The sequence below is a fragment of the Budorcas taxicolor genome, chromosome 15 (assembly GCF_023091745.1).
Source record: "Budorcas taxicolor isolate Tak-1 chromosome 15, Takin1.1, whole genome shotgun sequence".
Taxonomy (NCBI): domain Eukaryota; kingdom Metazoa; phylum Chordata; class Mammalia; order Artiodactyla; family Bovidae; genus Budorcas; species Budorcas taxicolor.
The window spans coordinates 77,064,886-77,092,873 of NC_068924.1; the positions used below are offsets into that span (position 1 = coordinate 77,064,886).

The 27,988-nt window shown below is 37.9% G+C and overlaps 1 protein-coding gene and 2 pseudogenes across 1 annotated transcript; all 3 read left to right on the forward strand.

The window, feature by feature from the left end:
- The first annotated feature begins 5,569 nt into the window (after positions 1-5,569).
- Positions 5,570-6,499, forward strand: LOC128060289 (olfactory receptor 8K3-like). Its single transcript, XM_052652672.1, has one exon. It carries the CDS (start codon positions 5,570-5,572, stop codon positions 6,497-6,499), a length of 930 nt encoding a protein of 309 aa, XP_052508632.1.
- An 8,368-nt stretch (positions 6,500-14,867) lies between these two features.
- On the forward strand, positions 14,868-15,810 carry LOC128060372 (olfactory receptor 8K3-like; annotated as a pseudogene).
- Positions 15,811-25,823: 10,013 nt separating this feature from the next.
- Positions 25,824-26,766, forward strand: LOC128060143 (olfactory receptor 8K3-like; annotated as a pseudogene).
- The last annotated feature ends 1,222 nt before the right edge of the window (positions 26,767-27,988 follow it).

A 27,988-nucleotide genomic window follows, 5' to 3' on the forward strand; every position in this document is an offset into this window, starting at 1 on the left:
GGATTTAGAGCACACCAGAGAAACAGAATCAATAGGAAGCTAACTAAGAGTAACAGTAGAAAGAAAAGCACATAAGTAGATCTCACTCACTTTGCTGCCGTTGCTGCTGCTGAGTCGCTTCAGTCGTGTCCGACTCTGTGCGTGCGACCCCATAGACGGCAGCCCGCCAGGCTCCCCCGTCCCTGGGATTCTCCAGGCAAGAACACTGGAGTGGATTGGCATTTCCTTCCCAATGCGTGAAAGTGAAAAGTGAAAGTGAAGTCGCTCAGTCGTGACCGACTGTTAGCAACCCCATGGACTGCAGCCTACCAGGCTCCTCCATGGGAGTTTCCAGGCAAGAGTATTGGAGCAGGTTTCCATTTCCTTCCCCGTTACTCACTTTGGAGGAATACAAATCATTCTGGACTAGTAATAAACACACCTACTCCCTAGTTTCCATTAAGGTTTCCAATGCCTCAGGGACAATCACAAAGTTGCTTATTATCTCCTCAGGGAGAGACACAGAGAGTGAAAATTTTCCATAAATTGCTCTCACTATGCATATTCTGAAACACATGGACAAGTCAAGACACACCTTTTGTGACAGGTAAGCAGGTAGTATATTTCATGTGGTATCATATTTTACCAATATACAAGTAGTTTGGTAATTTGCAATAGAGCACTTATTCTATAACCAAGCATATCAAAATATCCAGATTTCTGATTGACTTCTCTGTGCATCCTGTTATTGATAACGCACAATCAGAATAGGACTGCTCCCCTTTTTCTATAGATGAATATACAAATATTTTCACTGCTGCTGATGACCACCTTTGAAACATCAGTGTTACAAAGTTTATGTAATATTTGTGTTTCATATCAAGACTTCAGTATATGAATTTGTTCTTCAGTTGCTAAGTTGTATCCAACTCTTTGCTATCCCATGGACTGCAGCCTGCCAGGCTTCCCTGTCCTTAACTATCTCCTGGAGTTTGCTCACATTCATGTCCATTGAGATGGTGATGCTATTCAGCTATCTCATACTCTGCCACCCTCTTCTTTTTTGCCTTCAATCTTTCCCAGTATCAGCATCTTTTCCAATGAGTCAGCTCTTCACGTCATGTGTCCAGGGTGTTGAAGTTTCAGATTCAGCATCAGTCCTTCCATTGAATATTCAGGGTTGGATTCCTTTAGGATTGATTCCTTTAGAATTGATTGGTTTGATTTCCATGCAATCCAAGGGACTCTTAAGAGTCTTTTCAGCATGACAATTTAAATAAGAAAGGACAAAACTGAGAGATAAGACAGCTTAAAGAGTAAGACGCATATTCACTGCAGATGGTGATTGCAGCCATGAAATCAAAAGACGCTTACTCCTTGGAAGGAAAGTTATGACCAACCTAGACAGCATATTCAAAAGCAGAGACATTACATTGCCAACAAAGGTCTGTCTAGTCAAGGCTATGGTTTTTCCAGTAGTCATGTACGGATGTGAGAGTTGGACTGTGAAGAAAGCAGAGTGCTGAAGAATTGATGCTTTTGAACTGTGGTGTTGGAGAAGACTCTTGAGAGTCCCTTGGACTGCAAGGAGATCCAACCAGTCCATTCTGAAGGAGATCAGTCCTGGGTATTCATTGGAAGGACTGATATTGAAGCTGAAACTCCAATACTTTGGCCACCTCATGTCAAGAGTTAACTCATTGGAAAAGACCCTGATGCTGGGAGGGATTGGAGGCAGGAGGAGAAGGGGACGACAGAGGATGAGATGGCTGGATGGCATCACCGACTCAATGGACATGGGTTTGACTAAACTCTGGGAGTTGATGATGGACAGGGAGGGCTGGTGTGCTGCAGTTCACAGGGTCACAAAGACTCGGACACGACTGAGCGACTGAACTGAAAGAGTAAGAAATTATATATATGTATAAATAAATTATGGCCTAATTATGAAGTGGCAAGTAGTCAATTTCCAGGTTGTTGTCTTTCCAAATCTTTAGTTATTGATTCTGAGCTTTTCTTAGTCTCCTCTCAAAAATTGTATATTTAATGAATGTTTAAATTAATGTGTAATTTTTTTTCCTGATCTTTTGATGAGAAAAATGGGGATTTCCCTCTTTCATTGAGACGTGAAAAGTAATTTTTGGAGCCTAGGGGACTTTGAATGCCTAATTTTATGGTGATGATATAATGTACAGCATGTTTCCAGTGGAATCAGACAGAAAACACATACATATAGTTTTCTCAAAGACTAGATTTTAAAAATGAATCATCAGATAATCAACACAGATAGCAAATAGGAAAAAGTAATTTGATGCTTTCCATACAATTCTGATGTTGTTAATAAGCTTTTCAGTCCTTAATTATCTTACAGGAAAATCAGCACTTGCCAGTGTAATTATTTATTCTTTAGCCTCTCAAAATTGCACCTAAACAAGACTTCTATGCCTTCTTTCATTAATTAAAAAAATTAATTGTAGCTCAGTATTTCTGACATAAGAAATTAATGTATGCAAGGACATGATATCAGAAGCTCACAGCCTTGTACACAAGATTTACTTGTGGTGTGTTTATTTCCTCCAAACATATTTATAATTTAACATTATAAAATATTTTTATTTTTTAATAAAATATTTTTTCAATTATTAAAATTCAGAAACTCCTGACACTACTATTTTGTTTGTAATTAGTAAATTACATGACAAAGGAGCCTGGTGGGCTACAGGTCATGGGGCAGCAAAGAGTATATATATGAGGGTAGGCCCTAGTTGCTTAGATGGTAAAGAATCTACCAGCAATGTGGGAGGCCTGGGTTTGATCCCTGGCTCTGGAAGATTCCCTGGAGAAGGGCATGGTAAACCACTCCAGTCTTCTTGCCTTGAGAATCCCATGGACAGAAGAGCCTGGTGGGCTACAGTCCATGGGAGCACAGAGTCAGACATGGCTGAGCAACTAACACATACATGTATTTTATGTATCCTGTTATGCAATATAGTGATTTAAAACATTTTTTATATAAGGTAGACAATGTCTTTATCCAAAAATAATGTTTATAAAATTTCATTATATAAAACAAATTCCAGTGACATCACTTTCTCTCAATTTGCTCAAATTCCTTAAAATATCTTTGGTTCCTCCTTGACAAAATATATATTACATGTTACAAACAACGTGGAATATGTCAGTTACACTGAAAATAATCTTGGGGGAAGAAATGTGCAAAATTTTAGGTAAATATATGTTACATATATGAGGTAAGGTAGTCCATAAATTATTCAAAAGAAATGACAGTCCCCTTGTAGTCATGGAGTTGGGACCTGTTACCTGAACACAGGTATCAACCTATTCATCATCATGATAATTCTGACAAAAAAATTAAATCACAGAAAAATGAATTTATAAATACCTGTGTAAGCATAATCTATTTTAGGTAACCTGCTGTCTCTACTAAGAAGTTGAAAACAAACAACAAAAATTTCCTATGTAATTGATTTTGAGGGTATTTAAGGTACCATGAATATCTTGAAATATTTTATTTTTGATTATTATCACTGCAACCCTGCAAGAAACAGGGTTGATTTTGCTGATGTATATAAAGATATTCACAAAATTTACACTTGCCAAATTATACCTTTGTTTATACAAAAATATAAGAATAACAGATATCAATCTATGTATATTTCTTAAAATTTCCTTATATGAAGACAAATGTCTAGTAACTTCTGATAGAATTTCCTTACTTTTACACCTCTGTCCAATATTAGTCAAGAGTATTAATCATTTCATCTTGTACTATCAATAGACATAAGGCCTTTCATATAAATATGTTTGAATATAGGGGCTACTAAATGTATCTGCACACAATTGCAAATAGAATTTTATAAATTTATGCAGCTAGAACATGACTATGTTATACTATATGATTGTAATTATGTAAGTATAATTATAATTACAGTAAGTCCTCTACATAATAATGGGTTTCCTTCTGAGAGCGTGTTTGCAAGTTTGATTTGCCAGTCGGATTCCTTGTGTCTCAGATGGTAAAGAATCTGCCTGTAATGCAGGAGACTGGGGTTCTATCCCTGGGTCTGGAAGATCCCCTGGAGAAAGGAATGGCAATTCATTCCAGTATTATTGCCTGAAGAATCCCATGAACAGAGGAGACTGTGGGCCACAGTCCATGGGGTCACAAAGAGTCAGACAAGACTGAGGAGCTAACATATTCTTTTTTCATCATCAAAATTACCCTAGGTCCCCAACTAACGCAATTGACTATAGAGTATTGAGCTGTAATAGGTTTATAGCACCCGTCACCATTGTTTGTATATTTGCTTCTATCCTGGGATAGGAATAAATATGCTGTATTGCAGTACAAAGTACGGTACAGTAAGTGCCAAAAACCACAGCTACATGGATGCAGGTGCATTATAATGGATGCCAGACATCTGAACTAACTTACACAATTGTTCACATGAAAACACGCTTGCATCTTAGACAGCTTACAAATTAAAGATTTACAGTTACAGAATTGATAGCATATAATATATAATTAAAAAGTTGTCAAGTAATACAGGTTATGTTAATACTTTTCCTTTCTGCTTCCTTTATCTACTTTTATATCAATCTATATATCTACACATGTGTCAGTGTTTGCCAAAAATAGCCATTTGACGTTTGAGTAAGGGAAAGTTGCTCAATTATGTCCAGCTCTTTGCAACCCCATGGACTATAGCTTGCCAGGTTCCTCTGTTCATGGAATTTTTCAGGGCAAAATACTAGAATGCGTAGCTGTTCCCTTCTCCAAGGAATCTTCCCAACCCAGGGATCAAATCCAGCTCTCCTGAATTGCAAGCAGATTCTTTACCATTTGAGCCACCAGGGAAGCCCAAGAAAAGTGCAGTGATTCACCTATACCTTCTCCAAGGATCTTTCCAATCCAGGAATTGATCCAGGGTCTCCTGCATTGCAGGCAGATTGTTTGTCATCTGAGCTACCAGGAAAGCCTGTAAAAGTGAAAGTATTTGTCTGTGGGCTCTTTGTGACCCCAGGGACTCTAACCACCAGGCTCCTCCATTTATGGAATTCTCCAGGCAAGAATACTGGAGTGGGTAGCCATTCCGTTCTCCAGGAGATCTTCCGGACTTAGGGATCAAACCTAGGTCAGCTGCATTGCTGGAAGATTCTTTACCATCTGAGCCACGAGGGAAGCATAATAATTCTTTCTGGTTGGGGGATACCATAATACAGTATCATATTTAGAAGTGTCGCTGGACTATAACCATTTGAAGCCAGCAGCTTGCTTCCTCCATTGGTGACAATCAAAATGCCTCAAGATATTATTGAATGCTCTTTGGGGAACTAATTTTTCCCATTGGAAAGTGACAAACCTAGCCCTCTCTCCAACTGTATTGCTATCTCTGTAACCGTTTCTATTTCTATAAATGTATGCTTTCCTTCCAGGAGGCAGTCATTTTAATAGAATCTAAACTTTAAAATTCAATTTATTATATTTATATTAACTTTGAGTGCTAAAAAAAATCACCAGGATTTAAAACATAACACTATTTACTACTTTGAGGTCTTTATCAAGCATATGTTTTCTGATAAAATGGAAGAACACAACAGAATGGTGCTGAGTGAATTCATCCTCATGGGAATCACAGACTGCCCTGAGCTGCAGGCTCCATTGTTTGGGCTCTTCCTCATCATCTACATGACCTCAGTGGTGGGCAACTTGGGCATGGTCATCCTCACTATGGTGGACTCCAGGCTACAGACACCCATGTACTTTTTTCTCAGGCACCTGGCTCTTACTGATCTGGGTTATTCAACAGCTGTGGGCCCCAAAATGTTGGTAAATTTTGTTGTGGATCAGAATAAAATCTCTTATTATTTGTGTGCTACACAGATGGGTTTTTTCATCATGTTCATTATTAATGAACTTTTTATTCTGGCGACAATGTCTTATGACCGTTATGTGGCCATTTGTAACCCTCTGCTCTACACAGTCATCATGTCACAAAGGGTGTGTAAAGTGCTGGTGGTGAACCCCTATGTCTATAGCACATTCGTTTCTCTGTTGATTACCATAAAGCTTTTTAATTCATTCTTCTGTGGCTATAATGTCATCAATCATTTCTACTGTGACAATTTCCCCTTGTTATCTTTGCTTTGCTCAAACACACATGAAATTGAACTTCTGATAATGATTTTCTCAGCTTTTAATTTGACTTTCACCCTGGCGATAGTTCTTGTGTCTTACCTGCTCATCCTCGCAGCTATTCTCAGGATGAAATCTGCTGAAGGTAGACGGAAGGCTTTTTCTACCTGTGGATCCCACCTGACAGTGGTCACCGTGTTCTATGGGACTTTGACATTTATGTATGTGAAACCCAAGTCCAGTCATTCCTTTGACACTGATAAAGTGGCATCTATATTTTACACTCTTGTTATTCCCATGTTGAATCCTTTGATTTATAGCTTAAGAAACAAAGATGTAAACTATGCACTGCAGAAGATGTAGAGAAAACTATGCAGCATCTTTTCCTAATGATCAGTGTCAATGTGATTGCTACAAATTAGGTTAAGGACTTCATATCTCATTTTTTTGTGTGTGTTCAGAGGGCAAAATGAACACAACAGTTTAGACATTTAGAGAATAACTTCTATGTGCCATTCACACTTCTATGTGATATAAATTTATTAGTGTAAGAAAAAACAGGAAAATAGTTGCCATCTTTGACAAGAGATGAAATATAAGCAAGATATGAAATCAATTTTAGAGTACGGTGGAATGAGTTAAGACACATGCACCATAAGAGCAGTCAAGGTGAGTAAGCTACGTGGGAATGATGAAAAACAGTAGGTACAAAAGGAGAATGAAATGCCATTTAGGATAGTCAGTCTTTGGAATAAACTTTAAAGTATCAATTTGTGTTTGTGTACCTGTGTGTGTTTTGTGTTAGCGCATTCACTCCATTTTGGTCTTCCTGTTCTTCCACAAAGTGTGTTAAAAGCAAACTCAGGTTCTCTTTTAAGAAGTAAAAAGGAGACATTCTCATGATTTTGTCTATGCTGTATTTATAGCGAATGTGTAATGTGAAATGTAGCAATTGATATATGTCATATGATACCTGGACTAACGTCCTCCAAACCCTCACTAAAGAACCCCACTTTTTGCTTACTTTTAGTATTTTTAACATTCAAGACATTTTCTTTACATCAAGGAGGGTGTAGACTCACTTCTTTGTCCACTAACAAAGAAGTAGAATTTTCTATGTAGTCAATTAAATTTCAATAAATGACATTCTTGGGGAACACGTGTATACCTGTGGCAGATTCATGTTGATTTTTGGCAAAGCCAATACAATATTGTAAAGTAATTAACCTCCAATTAAAATAAATAAATTTATATTAAAATTTTTTGACCATAAAAAATTTCAATAAATAACATTCATTGAAATAAAATAATTATGTGTATGTTGTTTTTGCTGTTCAGCTGCTAAGTCATGTCCAACTCTTTGCAACCCCATACACTGCAGCATACCAGGCTCCTATGTCCTCTGCTATCTCCCAGATTTTGCTCGAATTTATGTCCATTGAGTCAGAGATGCTACCTAATCATCTCATCTACTACTCTCTCATCCTCTTTTCCTTTTTCCTTCAATCGTACCCAGCATCAAGGAAATATGTATAATGTCATATAAAAATACAGAGAAGGAAGTGGCAACCCACTCCAGTACTCTTGCCTGGAAAATTCCGTAGATGAAGGAGCCTGGTAGGCTACAGTTCATGGAGTCACAAAGAGTCGGACAGGACTGAATGACTTCACTTTCTTTCTTTCCATAGTTCCTTTTGGAGGAGGAAATGGCAACCCACTCCAGTGCTCTTGCCTGGAGAATCCTGTGGATGGCGGGGTCTGGTGGCCTATAGTCTATGGAGTTGCAAAGAGTCGGACATGACTGAATGACATCACTTTCTTTCTTTCTATAGTTCCTTTTGGAGAAGGAAATGGCAACCCACTCCAGTGCTCTTGCCAGGAGAATCCTGTGGATGGTGGGGTCTGGTGGCCTATAGTCTATGGAGTTGCAAAGAGTCAGACATGACTAAGCAACTAACACACACACAAATATAAAATAAATATTACTCACAGGTTTACAGTTGGTTTTTAATTAGGAAAAAAGTATGAACAATACACACATAAGTAAAATAAAAATATTTGTTTCTAGGAAATTATGTTGACAGAAACACAGTAAAATAAGATTAGATGGTAGTGGCTATTGAGATTATTAAAATGCTTAATTTTATATTTTTGTTTATATATTCTTCCCCAAGGATTTTAAATGAGTAGTTATAACTTTCATGATCTTTCCTATAGCTCAGATGGTAAAGAATCTGCTTGTAGTACAGGAGACCTGGGTTAAATCCCTGGGTCAGGAAGATCCTCTGCAGAAGGGAGCAGCAATCCACTCCAGTATTCTTGCCTGGAGAATCCCATGGATAGAGGAGCCTGACGGGTTACAGTTTATAGGGTCACAAAGAATCAGACAGGGCTGAGCAACTAACACTATAACTTTCATAATGAAGAAAGATATAGTCTCTAATATCTGAATTTTAAAAATTAACTGTGACTAAGTATATATAATATATCATATATTTCATTTATTTTATGCTACTTTGTTATATTCAGTAAACATATCAGTTGTTTAAGGAAGTTGGCTAATTTTTCATGGAATGCAAACATTGAAAAATAGCAGTTTATACACAAATGAATAATTTGAATGGACATTTTTGATGTCAATATAATTTAATGCATAATATAATAATAATATTTTTTAAAATAAATAAAGTTAGATAGAAAGGAAAGTACAAGGAAACTTTACCAACACCAATATTTCTTTGAAATAGCAATTTGTGCTTAAGGCCAGAACCATATGAAAGGATATAACTTAAATATATATATATATATAGATGTGTTTGGACACTAAGACACACTATTAAAAAATCAAGAATTAAGATGATCTCAAACATAAATTTGTGTTAAAATAACTCCACTCCAAAATCTGATTCAGGTGCCTTGATTGCAAAACTCTACATAATGTTTAGGGCTAAAGAAGTAAATAAATGGCTTCTAATTCTTTCAGAAAACTAAAGATAAGGTACATTTCCTAACTCTACTTGGAAAGCTTTTCTGTTATAAAAGTGCAGGAGAAGTTATTTTAACAAAAAAATAACAGTTTATTAGTCTTACCATATATTCCAAAATTCTAAACAAAATTGTATCAAATTGAATCTAGCAAAATATGGAAACAAGAATGCATAATGAGAAAAGAATATATTTCACATTAAAAAAGTAATTTATACACAGACCATTTAAATCTCCCCAATATTAATACAATAAAATAATTGAGTAGAAACTAAGAAGGCATTTAAATTCACCAAGCAAAATGAAATGTTTTGGTGAGACAAACAAATAAAAAAATACATAAACAAGATCAGTGTACTGAAAAGTACAGAGTGCTGAGCAACAAAACCAAAGACAAATTGAATGAGTTGGTAAACTTACTCACTTCACATAGTTTAATACTGAAAACAACCCACATGCCTTTCAATGAGTGAAGAAGGTGTACCATCATGTAATAATATTCAGCCCTGAAAAAGGAACAGGCATTGATATACAAAAAGTATGAATGCACTTCAATAAAATTATGCTGAATGAACACAACCTATTGGGAAAGATTACACGTGGTATTTTCTTTATAAAATTATTCAATGGTTAAAATTATAGTGATGGATTCATGTTGATGTATGGCAAAACCAATACAATAGTGTCAAGTAGTTAACCTCCAATTAAAATAAATAAATTTATATTTAAAAAATTATAGTGATGAAAGCTGCTTAGTATTTAGGTTAAAGATAAGAATTAGAGGAGAGAATGGGTGTGACTATGAAGAAACGACATGAGCGATATTCGTGATGATGAAGTAAGTCTGTGTGATGATAACATTGAGGAGGGTATGTGATTATATAAATGAAGATACACAAATTAGTGTGTGCAAGTCCAGTGAAGTGTGAACAAATTCAGTGGATTGTACCAAAGATAATTTCATGGTTATGATATTGTACTGTTTTATGCAAGTTCTTACCTCTAGGAGCACTAAAACGGACAGAAGTCTCCGTGTTCTCTTTTTGAAACCTTCTTGTGATCCTGTATTACTTCAACACAATTTTTTTTTTAAATCAAGTTTAAGGCTGCCTGGGACAATGTGGGATAAGAAAGAGTAGTCTATATTTCCATAACTCTAGGAGATGGATGCTGTGGTTTATATCAAAGAGTGCTCTGCCTATATTTTCTTCTAATGGTTTTATAGTATCTGGTCTTACATTTTGACCTTTAATCTACTGTGTATAGTGATAGAGAATGTTTTAATTTCATTCTTTTGCACATAGTTGTCCATTTTTCCCACCACCATTTATTGAAGAAACCATCTTTTCTTCATTGCAGTGTTATTTTCTACTTGGTCGTAGATTAATTGGCCATAAAAAAGAATCAATAAATTAAAAAATCCATGAATTTTTAGTTTAATGAACACTGAAAAGTTACAGCATAGATAAACCACAAATAGCTACTGAATTATATTCAACAATGGACATTTACAGCTCAATAACCTAGATAGTATATTCAAAAGCAGAGACATTACTTTGCCAACTAAGGTCCGTCTAGTCAAGGCTATGGTTTTTCCTGTGGTCATGTATGGATGTGAGAGTTGGACTGTGATGAAGGCTGAGCGCCGAAGAATGGATGCTTTTGAACTGTGGTGTTGGAGAAGACTCTTGAGGGTCCCTTGGACTGCAAGGAGATCCAGCCAGTCCATTCTGAAGGAGATCAGCCCTGGGATTCCTTTGGAAGGAATGATGCTAAAGCTGAAGCTCCAGTACTTTGGCCACCTCATGCAAAGAGTTGACTCATTGGGAAAGACTCTGATGCTGGGAGGGATTGGGGGCAGGAGGAGAAGGGGACGACAGAGGATGAGATGGCTGGATGGCATCACTGACTCGATGGACGTGAGTCTGAGTGAACTCCGGGAGATGGTGATGGACAGTGAGGCCTGGCGTGCTGTGATTCATGGGATCGCAAAGAGTCAGACATGACTGAGTGACTGAACTGAACTGAACTGAACAAGTTACACTGCTGTAGAGCATGTGGATTGTATCAGACACATGGAAACATATGTCAGGTAGACAAGAAGACCTGGAGAGGATTTGGACATGATGGAAAAGCAAGAAATATTGAAATGTGTTAAAGTCAAATCCAATCCAGTGTCCTTGCCTGGAGAATCCCATGGACAGAGGAGAGCTGGCTAAGGTCCATAGCATCGCAAAGAGTCAGACATGACTGCTTCATAAAGTTAAAAAAAGGAAAGAATATATAAACAAAATTCTTCATATATATATATACACTATTATTTGTATTTCATTTAAACATTTTAAATGATGCCCTAGAACAGTAATTTAGGACAGCATTTTGTCATCCACTGGAGAGACTACTGGAGAGCTGGAGGAATACTGACCGGCTTGTCTTATGGATGAGATATATTAATCCAGATTCCTATATGGCTGTATTAGGGTATTCCAGGGAATATAATATAGATATATGATAGACAGAGAGATAAATAGATTCATTTAAGAAAGTGCACAATGTTATAATGGGGGCTGGTAAGGCAGAAGTTTGTGGGCCAGGCTGGCAGACAGCACTAGGTGATGCTGAGTACAAATGCAGGAAACCGAGGCAGACTTTTTTTGTGGAAATCTGGAAAAATAATTCCTTTTTCTTTGGGATTCCTCACTCTTAATTGAAAGAGTCTCACCATATTCTGGAAGGAAATAAGCTATACTCAAAATCTACTGCTTTGAAAGTTTATCACATCTAAAAAAGTATCTCTGCAGAGACACCTTGACTGTAAACATCTGGGTAGCATAGTCTAGCCACACAGATACAGAAAATAAACTTTAGCATCATGTGAAGAAGAAAATTATTCAAGAGTAAAAGGTAAAACGGAACACAAAAATACCTGTAAATATTCTAACTCATTGGTGTGTATAAATTGTCCTGTACCACTAATGAAAATACCCCTTCCCTTGTTTCTGTTGAGCTTTCAAATGCGTCAGGGGCAAGCAAGAAATTGCCTGTCATCTCCTCAGGGAGAGTCCCAGAGGACAGAAAAGAATCCATAAATTGTTCTCACTGTGCATGTCATGAGGCACATGAGGAAGCCAAGACAGACGTTTCATGAAAGGTAAGCAGCATAGCTCATGTAGTGTCCTATTTTATCAATATCCAGATGGTTCTGAAGATACTAACAAGGTAGTGTTTTTATTCTAGGATAAACCACTGCAAAATAAGAGGATTTCTGATATAAGTCTGTGTACGCCTTGTTATTGTTAATGTATAAGCAGAATAGGACGTCGATACTTTTTCTTCAGACTAATTATACAAATATTTTCACAAACACTAATGAGCATCTTTGAAACATCAGTGCCATACTGTTTATGTAATATTTATATTTTTTATAAATGCCTAATTATGCAAATAAGAAAGGAAAAGTATAACACAAGAAGCCTAACTAAAGGGTTAAGAATAAAAATGAAAATCACAGCAGAATCATGAAGCTGCAAGTTGTTAGTTTCTATCGAAATTGTATTCAGTCATTGTCTCTGCTCTTCTTATTTTCTTCTCAGAAATATTAATAGTGAAAGTCGCTCAGTCATGTCTGACTCTTTGGGATGCCATGGAGTATACAGTCCATGGAATTCTCCAGACCAGAATACTGGAGTGGGTAGCCTTTCCCTTCTCCAGGGGATCTTCCCAACCCAGGGATTGAACCCAAGTCTCCTGCATTGCAGGTGGATTCTTTACCAGCTGAGCCACAAGGGAAGCCCAAGAACACAGGAGTGGTTAGCCTACTCTTTCTCCAGCAGATCTTCCTGACCCAGGATTCAAACCAGGGACTCCTACATTGCAAGCAGATTATTTACCAGCTAAGCTACCAGGGAATTAATACAAATTTTAAAAGATCTGTAAATTTGATTTTTTTCTGATATTTTAATAAGCAAAGATGGGCATTTCTACTTTACATCGACATGAAAAAACATTTTTGGTGGTTAGGAATCTCTCAAGTATTCAGGTTTACAGTGGTATTAGGATATATAACATGTTCAGTTTTCAGGAGAATCTACAGAGATGTTATGGGGAGGGCGGTGGGAGGGGGGTTCATGTTTGGGAACACATGTAAGAATTAAAGATTCTAAAATTAAAAAAATAAATAAATTAAATAAATAAATAAATAAAACAAATACATATGTTTTTCTCAAAATGCATAGTCTTAAAAATAATAATCAGATAATCAACCCTCAAATAAACACACTAAGAACACACTAAATACATGATATTTGAGGCATATTTCCAAATACTACTGACACCCTGAAACATTTAATTCTCATCTGTCTTCCCAGAAACTCTGCAAAAAAAGGAAGAGTTGATTTTTCCACTATGGAAAAATAGAGTAAGATTAGTTATATCATTTTTTTCCAAAGTATTCCTTCATATATATACCACAATTGTATGTATGGCTGACTCTATCTATCCATGTCTATTTCCTGGAGTATTTCCCAGGCTATATACAAGTAGTTTCTACCACAATCTGTTAGAGTTTCCTTCTGAAAGCTTATGTCCTGTATCAACAGTGTTCATTGCTTCATCCTGCACCATCTGCATTCACAAAGGGTCTTGCATGACTTTTACTATAAACTGCTTTAATATTTCCATAGAGTATTAAAATTTGGGTTCAGTTTTTTTATGTAACTAACATATTAGTTAGTTAGTGTTAATTGTTCAGTTGTGTCTGACTCTGTGGCCCCATAGACTGTAGCTTCTGTCCATGGAATTCTCCAGGCAAGAACATTAGAGTGAGTAACCATTTCCTTCTCCATGGAATCTTCCTGACCCAGGGATTGAACCCAGATCTTCCACATTACAGGCAGATTCTTTACCATCTGAGCCATCAGGGACTGTTATGTGATAATGTAATTATGTTATTGTTGATTTTTAGTTACTATCATGCCTTAATCTTTTGCAACCCCATGGACTGTAGCCCAACAAGGCTTCTCTTTACTCAGGATTTACCAGGCAAAAATACTAGAGAGGATTGCCATTTTCTTCTCCAGGGGGTCTTCTCAACCCAAGGATCGAACTATGTCTCTTGCACTAGCAGAAAGATTTTTTACAGCTGAGCCTGGAATGCCCCAATTATGTTATTATTATATAAATGACATACTAAAAGTTTAATAATATCTGTAAAATTAATATATAAAATATTAACTGGTTTTTTTTTCATTTTTACCTCCTATATCTTTGTATCTATTTATATCTGTCTATAAAAGTCTTTGTGAATCTTGGCCCTATTGACATTTTGGGTTTGGTAAATTTTTGTTTTTTATGCTGATGGGGGAGTGGTTCGTTCCAGCAGCATCACTAGACTCTAACCATTACATGCCAGCAGTAGCTTCCCTCCACTATCTGCAATTCCTGCATCCAAATCTCTCAAAAGATTATCAAGGTTATTTGGAGGACAGCTTTTCACCAGTTGAAAAACCATTGATTTATTTTTATTGCCACCCCTATTTCTATCATCACTGATTGTCTATCATCTATCTATCATTGTTATATATATTTAGTGTGGCAGTTAGGATTATTTTAAAATATCATGAATTAGAAATTCAAATTTGTCATATTTGTACTAGCTTTGGGTACTAAACCCTACCAGATGATACTATATGACAACTACTGACTATGCTGATATCTTTATCTGGAATAGATTTTCTGATAAACCTTGATGGAAAAGCTCAATCAAACAGTGCTGAGTGAATTCATCCTCATGGGAATCACAGACCACCCTGAGGTGCAGGCTCCATTGTTTGGGCTCTTCCTCATCATCTACATGACCTCAGTGGTGGGCAACTTGGGCATGGTCATCCTCACTAAGGTGGACTCCAGGCTGCAGACACCCGTGTACTCCTTTCTCAGGCACCTGGCTCTTACTGATCTTGGTTATTCAACAACTGTGGGACCCAAAATGTTGGTAAATTTTGTTGTGGATCAAAATAAAATCTTCTACAATGTTTGTGCCATTCAGGGAGCTTTCTACATTATGTTCATTATTAGTGAGCTTTTCATTCTGGCAGCAATGTCCTATGACCGCTATGTGGCCATCTGTAACCCTCTTCTCTACACAGTCAGCATGTCAAAAAGGGCATGCTGGATGCTGGTGGCAATCTCCTATGTCTATAGCACATTTGTGTCTCTTCTAGTCACTGTAAAAATATTTAATTTATCCTTCTGTGGCTACAATGTCATCAGACATTTCTACTGTGACTGTCTCTGTTTGATATCTTTGCTTTGTTCAAATACACGTGAAATTGAACTGATTATTCTGATCTTTGCAGGTTTTAATTTAATTCCATCCCTGCTAATAGTTCTTGTGTCTTACCTGCTCATCCTCACAGCTAATTCTCAGGATGAACTCTGATAAAGGCAGGCACAGGGCTTTCTCTACATGTGGATCCCACTTGACCGTGGTTGCAGTGTTCTATGGAACTTTGATATTTATGTATGTTCAGCCAGAGTCCAGCCATTCCTTTGACGCTGATAAAGTGGCATCTATATTTTACACACTAATTACCCCCATGTTAAATCCCTTGATCTACAGCTTGAGGAACAAAGATGTAAAATATGCTGTTCATAGACTATGGAAAAAACAATGTAATACCTTTTCTTAAGTTCATTTTGCTATGTGATTCCTTGAATGAGGCTATGAACATTGACATTTTTTATGTTTTCTCAGAGGCAAATGCAAGGATAAATGATTTCAACATATATTTAGAGATTGACTTCTGTGCACCAGTTAAACTGAGTGCTCTGAACACATTAATAAATGAACATATTCTAGTTGTTTTTGTCTCCTTACATATGAAGTCTACTCTATGAAAAATAAGGGTCTTGCCTCTCTTTCATTTGGCTCATTTTCCACAAATTTGTTTAAAATATGTATCATGTTTTGATTAAAAGACATTGTTTGACTATATGCATTTGATGATCTTACTTGGAGAAAGCAGCATAAGATGATTCTATGATTTGAATGGTGATATTTCTAGTGAAAGTGTAGTGCAATATTCTGTAACCTCTAAGTCTTTCATGTCCTTTGAATATACTTCTTACAAAACTCTCTTTAACTTTCCTAATTTCTCTTTTGCTTATTTCAGTTACTTTTTAACATTTAATATTTACATCATAGAGATCCTGGATTGTCTTCTATGTACATCATCAAAAAATAAAATAATCAATGAACAAATTGAATTTGAATAAAAATAATTTATAATAGTCAAATGAGGATAATTATTACTTATATTTCATATATCATTTTAAATTATAATAAATGTATATATGTCTCATCTATTCATATATAAAGATAAAAATGTGTGCATCTGAGATTACATATAATGAGCAGAAATACACAGGAATGCTAACAGCACATGGATTTGAGAAGGTAAGTTGTGAATAAACATAACCTAATATCCCACTCCTAGAATACAGGTTAGAATACATTTGATTATCCCTCGGATTATAAACGGAAAAAAAAAAAAAAAAAACTGAGTTACAGATTTCTTCACACCCTCTCCAGCATTTATTGCTTGTAGACTTTTGGATAGCAGGCATTCTGAAAGGCAAAAAATGGTACCTCATTGTGGTTTTGATGTTCATTTCTCTGATAATGAGTGATGTTGAGCATCTTTTCATGTGTTTGTTGGCCATCTGTATGTCTTCTTTGCAGAAATGCCTGTTTAGTTCTTTGGCCAACTTTTTGATTGGGTCATTTCTTTTTCTGGAATTGAGCTGCAGGAGTTGCTTGTATATTTTTGAGATTAATTCTTTGTGTGTTGCTTCGTTTGCTATTATTTTCCCCCATTCTGGAGGCTGTTTTTTCACCTTGCTTATAGTTTTCTTTGTTGTGCAGAAGCTTTTAAATTTAATTAGGTCCCACTTGTTTATTTTTGCTTTTATTTCCAAAATTCCAGGAGGTGAGTCATAGACGATCCTGCTGTGGTTTATGTCAGAGAGTGTTTTGCCTATGTTTTCCTCTAGGAGTTTAATAGTTTCTGGCCTTACGTTTAGATCTTTAACCCATTTTGAGTTTATTTTTGTGTATGGTGTTAGGAAGTGTTCTAGTTTCATTCTTTTACAAGTGGTTGACCAGTTTTCCCAGCACCACTTATTAAAGAGATGGTCTTTTCTCCATTGTATACTCTTGAATCCTATGTCAAAGATAAGGTGTCCATAGGTGTGTGGATTTATCTCTGGCTTTCTATTTTGTTTCATTGATCTATATTTCTGTCTTTGTGCCATTACCATACTGTCTTAATGACTGTGGCTTTGTAGTAGAGCCTGAAGTCATCCTGGAATGTGCAGTCAAGTGGGCCTTAGAAAGCATCACTATGAACAAAGCTAGTGGAGGTGATGGAATTTCAGTTGAGCTATTTCAAATCCTGAAACATGATGCTGTGAAAGTACTGCACTCAATATATCAGCAAATTTGGAAAACTCATCAGTGACCACAGGACTGGAAAGGGTCAGTTTTCATTCCAATCCCAAAGAAAGGCAATGCCAAAGAATGCTCAAACTACTGCACAATTGCACTCATCTCACACATTAGTAAAGCAATGCTCAAAATTCTCCAAGCCAGGCTTCAGCAATACGCGAACCCTGAACTTCCTGATCTTCAAGGTGGTTTTAGAAAAGTCAGAGGAACCAGAGATCAAATTGCCAACATCCACTGGATCATGGAAAAAGCAAGAGAGTTCCAGAAAAACATCTATTTCTGCTTTATTGACTATGCCAAAGCCTTTGACTGTGTGGATTACAAGAAACTGTGGAAAATTCTGAGAGATGGGATTACCAGACCACCTAACCTGCCTCTTGAGAAACTTATATGCAGGTAAGGAAGCAACAGTGAGAACTAGACATGGAACAACAGACTGGTTCCAAATAGGAAAAAGAGTATGTCAAGGCTGTATATTGTCACCCTGCTTATTTAACTTATATGCAGAGTACATCATGAGAAATGCTGGACTGGAAGAAGCACAAGCTGGAATCAAGATTGCCGGGACAAATATCAATAACCTCAGATATGCAGATGACACTACCCTTATGGCAGAAAGTGAAGAGGAACTAAAAAGCCTCTTGATGAAAGTGAAAGAGGAGAGCAAAAAAGTTGGCTTAAAGCTCAACATTCAGAAAACAAAGATCATGGCATCTGGTCCCATCAGTTCTTGGGAAATAGATGAAGAAAGAGTGGAAACAGTGTCAGACTTTATTTTTTTGGGCTCCAAAATCACTGCAGATGGTGATTGCAGCCATGAAATTAAAAGACGAGTACTCCTTGGAAGGAAAATTATGACCAAACTAGATAGCATATTCAAAGGCAGGGAGATTACTTTGCTAACAAAGTCCATCTAGTCAAAGCTATGGTTTTTCCAGTAGTCATGTATGGATGTGAGAGTTGGACTGTGAAGAAGGCTGAGCACTGAAGAATTGATGCTTTTGAACTGTGGTGTTGGAGAAGACTCTTGCGAGTCCCTTGGACTGCAAGGAGATCCAACCAGTCCATTCTAAAGGAGATCAGTCCTGAGTGTTCTTTGGAAGGAATGAGGCTAAAGCTGAAACTACAGTACTTTGGTCACCTCATGAGAAGAGTTGACTCATTGGAAAAAACTCTGATGCTGGGAGGAAATGGGGGCAGAAGGAGAAAGGGACAACAGAGGATGAGATGGCTGGATCACATCACTGTCTTGATGGATGTGAGTTTGAGTGAACTCCGGGAGTTGGTGATGGACAGGGAGGCCTGGCGTGCTACAGTTCATGGGATCGCAAAGAGTCGGACCCAACTGAGGGACTGAACTGAACTGAACTGAACTAAATGGAGAAGAGAAGAGGTTTGAGGGAGATAGAGGTGACGAGGAGAAGAGGGGGAATCAAAAGATGAGAGAGCAAGCTAGCCAGTAATCACTTCCCCATGTGCTCTCACAGTCTGGATCCCTCAGAGATGTTCACAAAGGTACAGAGAGAAGAAAAGAGGGAGGGAGGAGACAGAGGTGGCCAGGAGAATAAAAAGGGGAATCAAAAGAAGAGAGACAGATCCAGCCAGTAATCAGTTCCGTAAGTGTTCCACACAGCGCACAACACACAAAAAGATTCACAGAGTTGGGTAGAGAAGAAAAGGGGGATGGGGGAGATAGAGGCGACCTTGTGGAGAAAAAGGAGAGTCGAAAGGAGGAGAGAGCAATCAGCCCAGTGATCTTGCTCCCAAGTAAAAATGGATACTGAAGATTGGGTTCTTAAAGCTACAAAGTTGATAACAAATACCAAAAAGCAAAAATTAAAAATCTTGAGTAGAGGTTAGATTCTCAAAAATACAATATTGAAAACAAAAACAAAACAAACCCCCCAAAAACAAACAAACCAAAAAAAAGTGACAGAAATTATAAAAGATATATATATGAAGTTTGCTTTAAAAATAGGGTCTTTCTTTCTTTTTTTTTTTTTTTTTGAAAGGTAATAGGTTATAAAAATGAAAATTAAAGGAGTATGGGGACTTAAAAATAAGAAAAAATAAAATAATTATTTTTTAATTAAAAAAATGGTAATAGTAAAAATATATCTAAGACTTTCTCTGGAGCTGTTGCAGACAGTGTGGGGTCAGTTCATTTTCAGATAGTTCCTTGGTCCGGCTTGTACTTCTCATGCTCTATAGGCCCCTTCCTATGTAGTTGGTGCTAACTACAGGGTTTTAATCTATTGCTCCTGTCACTCCTAAAGCGGTTCCCTCTGATTATGTTGGCTTCTTCTGTTTGCTAGGCTCTTCAGTGTCTGATTTCCGCCCTGACACAAGAGGTGCGGTGGTGGTCACTCTTTTTTAGGCTCACTTGTTCAGTCGTGCTTTGTGGAGGGAGGAACACTGCAAACAAACATCACTGGCGTGTGTCCACAGTGATCCAGCCACACTGGGTTTGCCCTGCTCACGGCATGTGTGCTTCCCCAGTCTACACTGATCAGACTCTAGGTTGCTCTGCCAGGAACTGTCTGAGGCAGGCCCTGGTTTGCATGCACTTCCCAGGTCTAAGCCGCTCAAGTTCAGGTTCTCGGTTACTCCACAAAGGTGCAGACTGTTGGGTCTGCGTTTTGCACCTGTGCCACGTCTGAGCAGCTCAGGTGACCAGGTCCTTGGCGCATGTAGTCACCCCCAGTTGAAGGCTGTGACTTATCCCCTCCCCCGTCCCAGCCTCTCGGTTTTCTGGGTGTACAGCCGGTGCACCTTCTCTCTTCCAGGAACCTGATCTCTGGCTACAACTCTCCTGGCGCATGGCGACCATCCAGAATCCCAAGAAGCCTTGGTTAGCAATGAAGCCTGCTTGCAGTTTGGTATAGGATGCCTTTCTGGGGCCGCGATTGCCCCCTTCCAGCTCTGGCTGCCCTCACCTGCCTGTCTCTGGTGGGGGACGGGCTGGTCCACAGCAGGCTAGCTCTGCTCAGTCCTTTGTTCTGTGAGCCTGACTGGTGGTGGTTAGGGCTTTTTTTTTTCTTTTTTTAACTATAAATTTATTTAATTGGAGGCTAATTACTTTACAATATTGTATTGGTTTTGCCGTACATCAACATGAATCTGCCATGGGTGTACATGTGTTCCCTCTGCTGAACCCCCCTTCCACCTCCCTCCCCCATAGACTTGAAACATGCATAATATCATAATGTATAATATCGTATGTGAAACGAATCACCAGTCCAGGTTCGTTGCATGATACAGGATGCTCGGGGCTGGTGTGCTGGGATGACTTCTCTCTTTTTTAAGATTCCATTCCTGGGACAGATCTCCATCCCTACCTCTTTTGTCTCTTTTTTTATCTTTAATATTTTGTCCTACCTCCTTTTGAAGACAATGGGCTGCTTTTCTGGGTGCCTGATGTCCTCTGCCAGCATTCAGAAGTTGTTCTGTGGAATTTGCTCAGCGCTCAAATGTTCTTTCGATGAATTTATGGGGGAGAAAGTGGTCTCCCCATCCTATTCCTCCACCATCTTACGACTGCCTCAGGGTCTTTTTTATGATACAAAGTTAAAAATTTCTTGTTCTAGTTCTGTGAAAATTTTCATATGACCCTGTTATCTCACTCCTGGTCATATAACCAGAGAAAACAATAATTCAAAACGATACACCCCAGTGTTCATTGCAGCTTTATTTACAATAGTGAAAACATGGAGGCAACCTATTTGTCCTCTAAGAGATAAAAAATGTGGTATATTTGTAGAATGTAACAGTACTCAGCCATAAATATGAGTAACAGTGAATGAAATAATGGCATTTGCAGCAACATGGATGGATCTAGAGACAATCATACTCAATGAAATAAGCCAGGCTGAGAAAGACAAATGTTGTATGATATCACTTATATGTGGACCATGAAAAACAGTGTTGCAGTTGAAACTGTATATAGAATGGAGATAGACCCTCAGACATGGAAGTGAAACTAATGGTTACTTGAGTGGGGAAAAAGGGAGCAGTTTAGGAGTCTGGGATTGACATAAACACACACTATGTATAAAATAGATAGCCATAAGTACCTATTGTATAGTACAGAAAACTATATTCAATGTTTTGTAATAGCCTTTAAGGGAAAAGAAGATGAAAAAAAAAGTTTACATATGATTGAATCACTTTGCTCTACACCCAAAACTAACACAGCATTCTAAGTAAATTATGGTTCAATAAAAATACAAAAAAAAATATTGTCTTAAGACTTTAAATATATCTCACCTCTAACATAATATTTATCCATTTCACTGCCTTGTACTTACCCAGGACAGCAGATTTCTTTGTATGCAAATGTTAATAGAAGCTTTGTTTATATTAGTCAGAACTTGGGAACAATCTAAATGTTTCTCCACTGAGGATGAATAAGTAAATCCTGACAAGTGAATTCCATGCTGCTGTAAAGAGTAATAAATTGTTAGTACACACAAAAATATGACAACTCTCAAAATTATTAAGCAGAGTAAAGGATGCCAGACTTAAAAGATCTGATAATCTAAAATTCAGTTGTAAAAACATTCTAAAATGAAGGTTCATTTATAGTTGCACAAAGCAGATCAAACAAGAAATGTCAAAAATTAACAAAAAATGTCATACAAGGCATACAATGTGGAAAAAGAAAGAAAGTAGATTCTCTCATAACTGCAAAGGACCTGTTTTCTAACAGAAAACCTCAAGGAACCCTATCATAAATGTGAGTTCCGGAATCCCCTCACAATTGTGAATTCAACAAGATAAAAGGATACAAACTCAACAAGCAAATATCTTGTCAATGTATATATATATATGAACATATTGATATAATATATAACATTCAGGAACCAAAAATATGCATATTTGTGACTTTCCAGGTGGCACAGTGGTAAAGAATCTGCCTGCAATGCAGGAGACACAGGAAATGTGGGTTTGATCGCTGGGTTGGGAAGATACCCTGGAGGAGGAAATGGCAACCCACTCCAGTATTCTCGCCAGGAAAACTCCATGGACAAGGTGGGCTACAATCCACACAGTCGAAAATTGTCAGATACAACTGAAACAACTGATTATGTAAGCATGCATGTATATATATATACATATGCCATTTACAATACAAAAGGTAATGAAATAATAAACTCAGAAAATGTGCAGGATACGTATGCTGAAAAGTATGCTGGTGAAAGAAATCAAAGATCTGACGCATTATAAGACATACTGAGCTCATAGTATAAAATATTCAGAGATGGGAAAGAAAATTGGAGTAGGAATTGGAGTTGGACAGAATGAGATAAATGAGGATGGCAACTAACTCTGAAATGAGAAAAATGAGCAACTAATGTCTGCCTCAGAAGTGAAGAAAAACAGCAAAACCAACTAAATCAAGGAAATCACAGGCCACATTTACCTAATATGTAATTTTAACTCCTTTTAATTAAAAAAATGGTATATTAAAAAAGAATTTTGACATTTCTCTATCAGGTCACCCCTTTGAGAAGACCATTGTAGAAATGGGCCTTTCCTAAATGGATTAATACATCATTTGAATCAAGAGCCCCGTGTGCTAAAAGTGGGACGTTAACTAAGAGTGAAAAATGGGAGTTAAATAAGTACTGAATTTACTCACTGGTGAATATAAATGGTCCTTAACAATTATTGAAAGACCTCCAGACATTTTGTTGTGTTCTCCTAGGCATTAGGGCTAATCAACCAATTGCTTGACATCTCCTCAGGGAGAGTCTCAAAGGTAAGGGAATCCATATATTGTTCTCACAGCCACATAAGAAATACAGGAAGAAGCCAACACAGAAACTTCATTACAGGTAAAAATAATATTGCATGTGGTACAATATGCTACCAATATCCACAATATTTCAGTGACATTTGCCAAGCTCCACTCTAATTCTATGACATAGATTCTACATTTAGTTATGGGGTAGGGGTGGGGTGGGGACTGAAATAAATTACCTGTATTACATCCTACTTGACCAATTCCTCACTCACCCATAACTATTGCCCTGACAGAGACATAAAACCACAGTCCAGAGAATATGTTTATATGGTGAAGAAAATCTCTTTCAGGTAAGTTACTATCACTATTAGAAACAAATAAACATTAAACAAACAAACAAAACAAAAAACTATGCATTTGACATTTGAGAACTATTTTCAGGTAAGATGCTGCTGCTGCTGCTGCTGCTAAGTCACTTCAGTAGTGTCCGACTCTGTGTGATCCCATACATGGCAGCCCACCGGGCTCCCCCGTCCCTGGGATTCTCCAGGCAAGAACACTGGAGTGGGTTGCCACTTCCTTCTCCAATGCATGAAAGTGAAAAGTGAAAGTGAAGTTGCTCAGTCCTGTCCGACTCTTAGCGATCCCATGGACTGCAGCCTACCAGGCTCCTCAGTCCATGGGATTTTCCAGGCAAGAGTACTGGAATGGGGTGCCATTGCCTTCTCCACCAGGTAAGATAGACTCATTGAATTATTGACTGTTCATGTATCTTTCCTCAAAACTGTGCACACTGTTTTCCATTATATATGGTAATAAGGAGTTTTAGATAATTTACACTATTGACCCAGATTAAACCCTTGTTGTTGTTCAGTCGCTAAATCGTGTCTGACTCTGTGATCCCATGGACTGCAGCATGCTATGCTTCCATTTCCTTCACTATCTCTTGGCGTTTGCTCAAATTCATGTTCACTGAGTTGATGGTGATATCTAGTCATCTCATCCTCTGCTGCCCTCTTCTCACCATGAATGAAGCCACTGCAAAAACTGTATTTATAGACATATATGTCCTATACATGGACATACATGACATATACATAGTCAGGCATGTCCTGGTATGACTCACCATGTGAACAAATTTAATTCCCACTGTGGACCATTATGCATTTCTTATTCATACACTTAATCATACCTGTCAGGTGTGCTAAATTTGAGTCAGTACCTCCTGAAGGAAAAATATCTTTCACAGACTATGTTTTGAGTAGTGGGTTATATGAATTTTGGGAATTTTTGGTTTGAAAATTTATTGTATAATTAGCATATGCATTATATCTTAGACAGAATATTAAAAAGCAGGGACATCACTTTGCCAACAAAGACACATCTAGTCAAGGCTATGGTTTTTCCAGTAGTCATGCATGGATGTGAGAGTTGGACCATAAAGAGAGCTGTGTGCCAAAGGATTGATGCTTTTGAACTGTGGTGTCAAAGAAGACCCTTGAGAGTCCCTTGGACTGCAAGGAGATCCAACCAGTCCATCCTAAAGGAAATCACTCCTGAATATTCATTGGAAGGACTGATGTTGAAGCTGAAACTCCAATACTTTGGCCACCTGATGCAAAGAACTGTCTCATTTGAAAAGACCCTGATGCGAGGAAAGACTGAAGGTGGGAAGAGAAGGGGATAAGAGAGGATGAGATGGCTGGATGGCATCACCGGCTCAATGGGCATGAGTTTGAGTAAACTCCAGGTGTTGGTGATGGACAGGAAATCCTGGTATGCTGCAGTCCATGGGGTCAAAAAAGGTCGGACACAACTGAGCAACTGAACTGAACTGAACTATATCCTAGGATCGATGTATTTTTAAAATGCCATTATGTGATTATATCTTATAAAGAATGAAGATAGGACTTTAAGGAATAGTACAATAATTATCCATAATACCTAAAGTTTTGTGATTGTTTAGCTTCTTGGTTTTGCTTTGTTATCTATATTTACATATCTCGAATTGTCTGTGTTTCTATACCTATACTATAGTGCTTGTCAACCCGGATACTATTGTGACTACTGGCTCAATATTGTAACAGGTTGCATATTTGATATGTTAAGATATTGAGTGCTTTAACTGGCCTATAAACATTAGAAGCCAATGGCATTTCAACTCTCAGTTATGACAGCCAAAATGTCTCCAGACAGTGGAAAAATATTCTTTGGGGAGTAAAATCACTCTAACTGAGAATAGCTGGTCTACCTTCGTAGCTCCTTCTGTCTCTATTTATGTATATTTTAATGTGCGACAGATGGACTTACTTTTAAATATTCTAACCTGGAAATTTAAATTTATCTTACTTACCAGTTCTGCATACTAACAGATCTAAGAGGATATTTTACACAAAATCTATTGACTCTGCTGCTGTGTCTACCGAGAATAGGTTTCCTCATAAACCTGGATGGAAACACACAATGGAACAGTGCTGAGTGAATTCATCCTCATGGGAATCACAGACCGCCCTGAGCTGCAGGCTCCATTGTTTGGGCTCTTTCTCATCATCTACATGACCTCAGTGGTGGGCAACTTGGGCATGGTCATCCTCACTAAGGTGGACTCCAGGCTGCAGACACCCATGTACTTCTTTCTCAGGCACCTGGCTTTCACTGATCTTGGTTATTCAACAACCGTGGGCCCCAAAATGTTAGTAAATTTTGTGGCGGATCAAAATAAAATCTCCTATTACTTTTGCGCTACACAACTCACTTTCTTTCTTGTATTCATTATTAGTGAGCTTTTTATCCTGGCAGCAATGTCCTATGACCGCTATGCGGCCATCTGTAACCCTCTGCTCTACCCAGTGGTCATGTCGCAAATGGTATGTCAGGTGCTGGTGGCAATGCCTTATCTCTACAGCATATTTGAGTCTCTTCTTATAGCTGTAAAGATATTTGACTCATCATTCTGTGGCTATAATGTCATCAGACATTTCTACTGTGACAGTCTCCCCTTGCTATCTTTGCTCTGCTCAAATGCAAATGAAATTGGACTGATTATTCTTATCTCAGCAGGTTTTAATTTGATTTTCTCTCTTCTGATAGTTCTTGTGTCTTACCTTCTCATTCTTGCATCCATTCTCAGGATGAGCTCTGCTGAAGGCAGGCACAAGGCATTTTCTACCTGTGGGTCTCACCTGACGGTGGTCACAGTGTTCTATGGGGCTTTAATATTCATGTACCGTGCAGCCAGAGTCCAACCATTCATTTGACACAGATAAAACGGCATCTATATTTTATACTCTCATTATCCCTATGCTAAATCCCTTGATCTACAGTTTGAGGAACAAAGATGTAAAACATGCCCTACAAAGTACGTGGAAAAGAATATGCAGTTCTCTCTCTTAAGGCTTCTGTACAGCATGAATCCTGTAATTTAGGTGATGGGCTTCAAACGGTTCTCTGTGTGTCTCTAAATGGAATAAAAAGTACGGAAATGTTCAGCACATATTTAGAAATTGCCTTCTAAGGGCTGGTCATACTTCTATGTGCTATACATATATTAGCACAAAAAGGGGGGAAATATCTGCCTTTCCTGAGGGGAAGAGAGGAATTACAAATATAATTAAGTAAGTAACACCATGCCTTAGAATGAGTTAGGACACTCTAAGGACCAGTAAAGAGAGTTGAGTGAGATGGTACGGGGAGGGAGGAGGGAGGGGGGTTCAGGATGGGGAACATGTGTATGTCTGTGGGGGATTCATGTTGACGTATGGCAAAACCAATACAATATTGAAGAGTAATTAACCTCCAATTAAAATAAATAAGTCTATATTAAAAATAAAGTAAAATGATTCAAATGGTCATTGTTGTTCCCGACAGCTAGAATAAGCTCCCAGTGCCTACATGTGTTTGTGCACGCACATGTGGTTTCATGTAAGTGCATTCTTCTGTTTCGGTTCACTCTACTTCTCTAAGGCATGTATTGAAATTAAACTTATGGTGGTTTCTAGGATGCTCAGTGTAGTACAATGATTTGAATTCATCATTCGTCTGAATTAATTCAGATGCTCCCTTATCATGTGGAAGAGTTTAGGATCCTGCTCTGTTCTCATCAGTGAAGTTGCTTTTATATATGAGCCCTAGAAAGTCTTTAGACTCAGCACACTTAGCATTTCAGTAATTCACAACATCTTATTTATCAAAATCAGACCATTTCTCTGTAAATTGAAGTTCAGTCACTCAGTCATGTCCGACTCTTTGCTACCCCATGGGCTGCAGCACACCAGGCTTCCCTGTACCTCACCAACTCCAGGAGATTGCTCAAACTCAGGCCCATCACACCAGTGATGTCATCCACCAGCCTCATGCTCTGACGTCCCCTTCTCCTCCTGCCTTCAATCTTTCTAAGCAAGCGGGTCTTTTCCAATGAGTCAGTTCTTTGCATCAGGTGGCCAAAGTATTCTTAATTGTCTTTAACAATATTCTATACTTGAAAGTTGCTAACACAGTGGGCCTTAAATATTCTCACCTCAGAAAAAGGAATGACAATCATGTAATGTGAAATTGTTTAGTTCAGTTCAATCACTCAGTCGTGTCTGACTCTTTGCGACCCCATGAATTGCAGCAC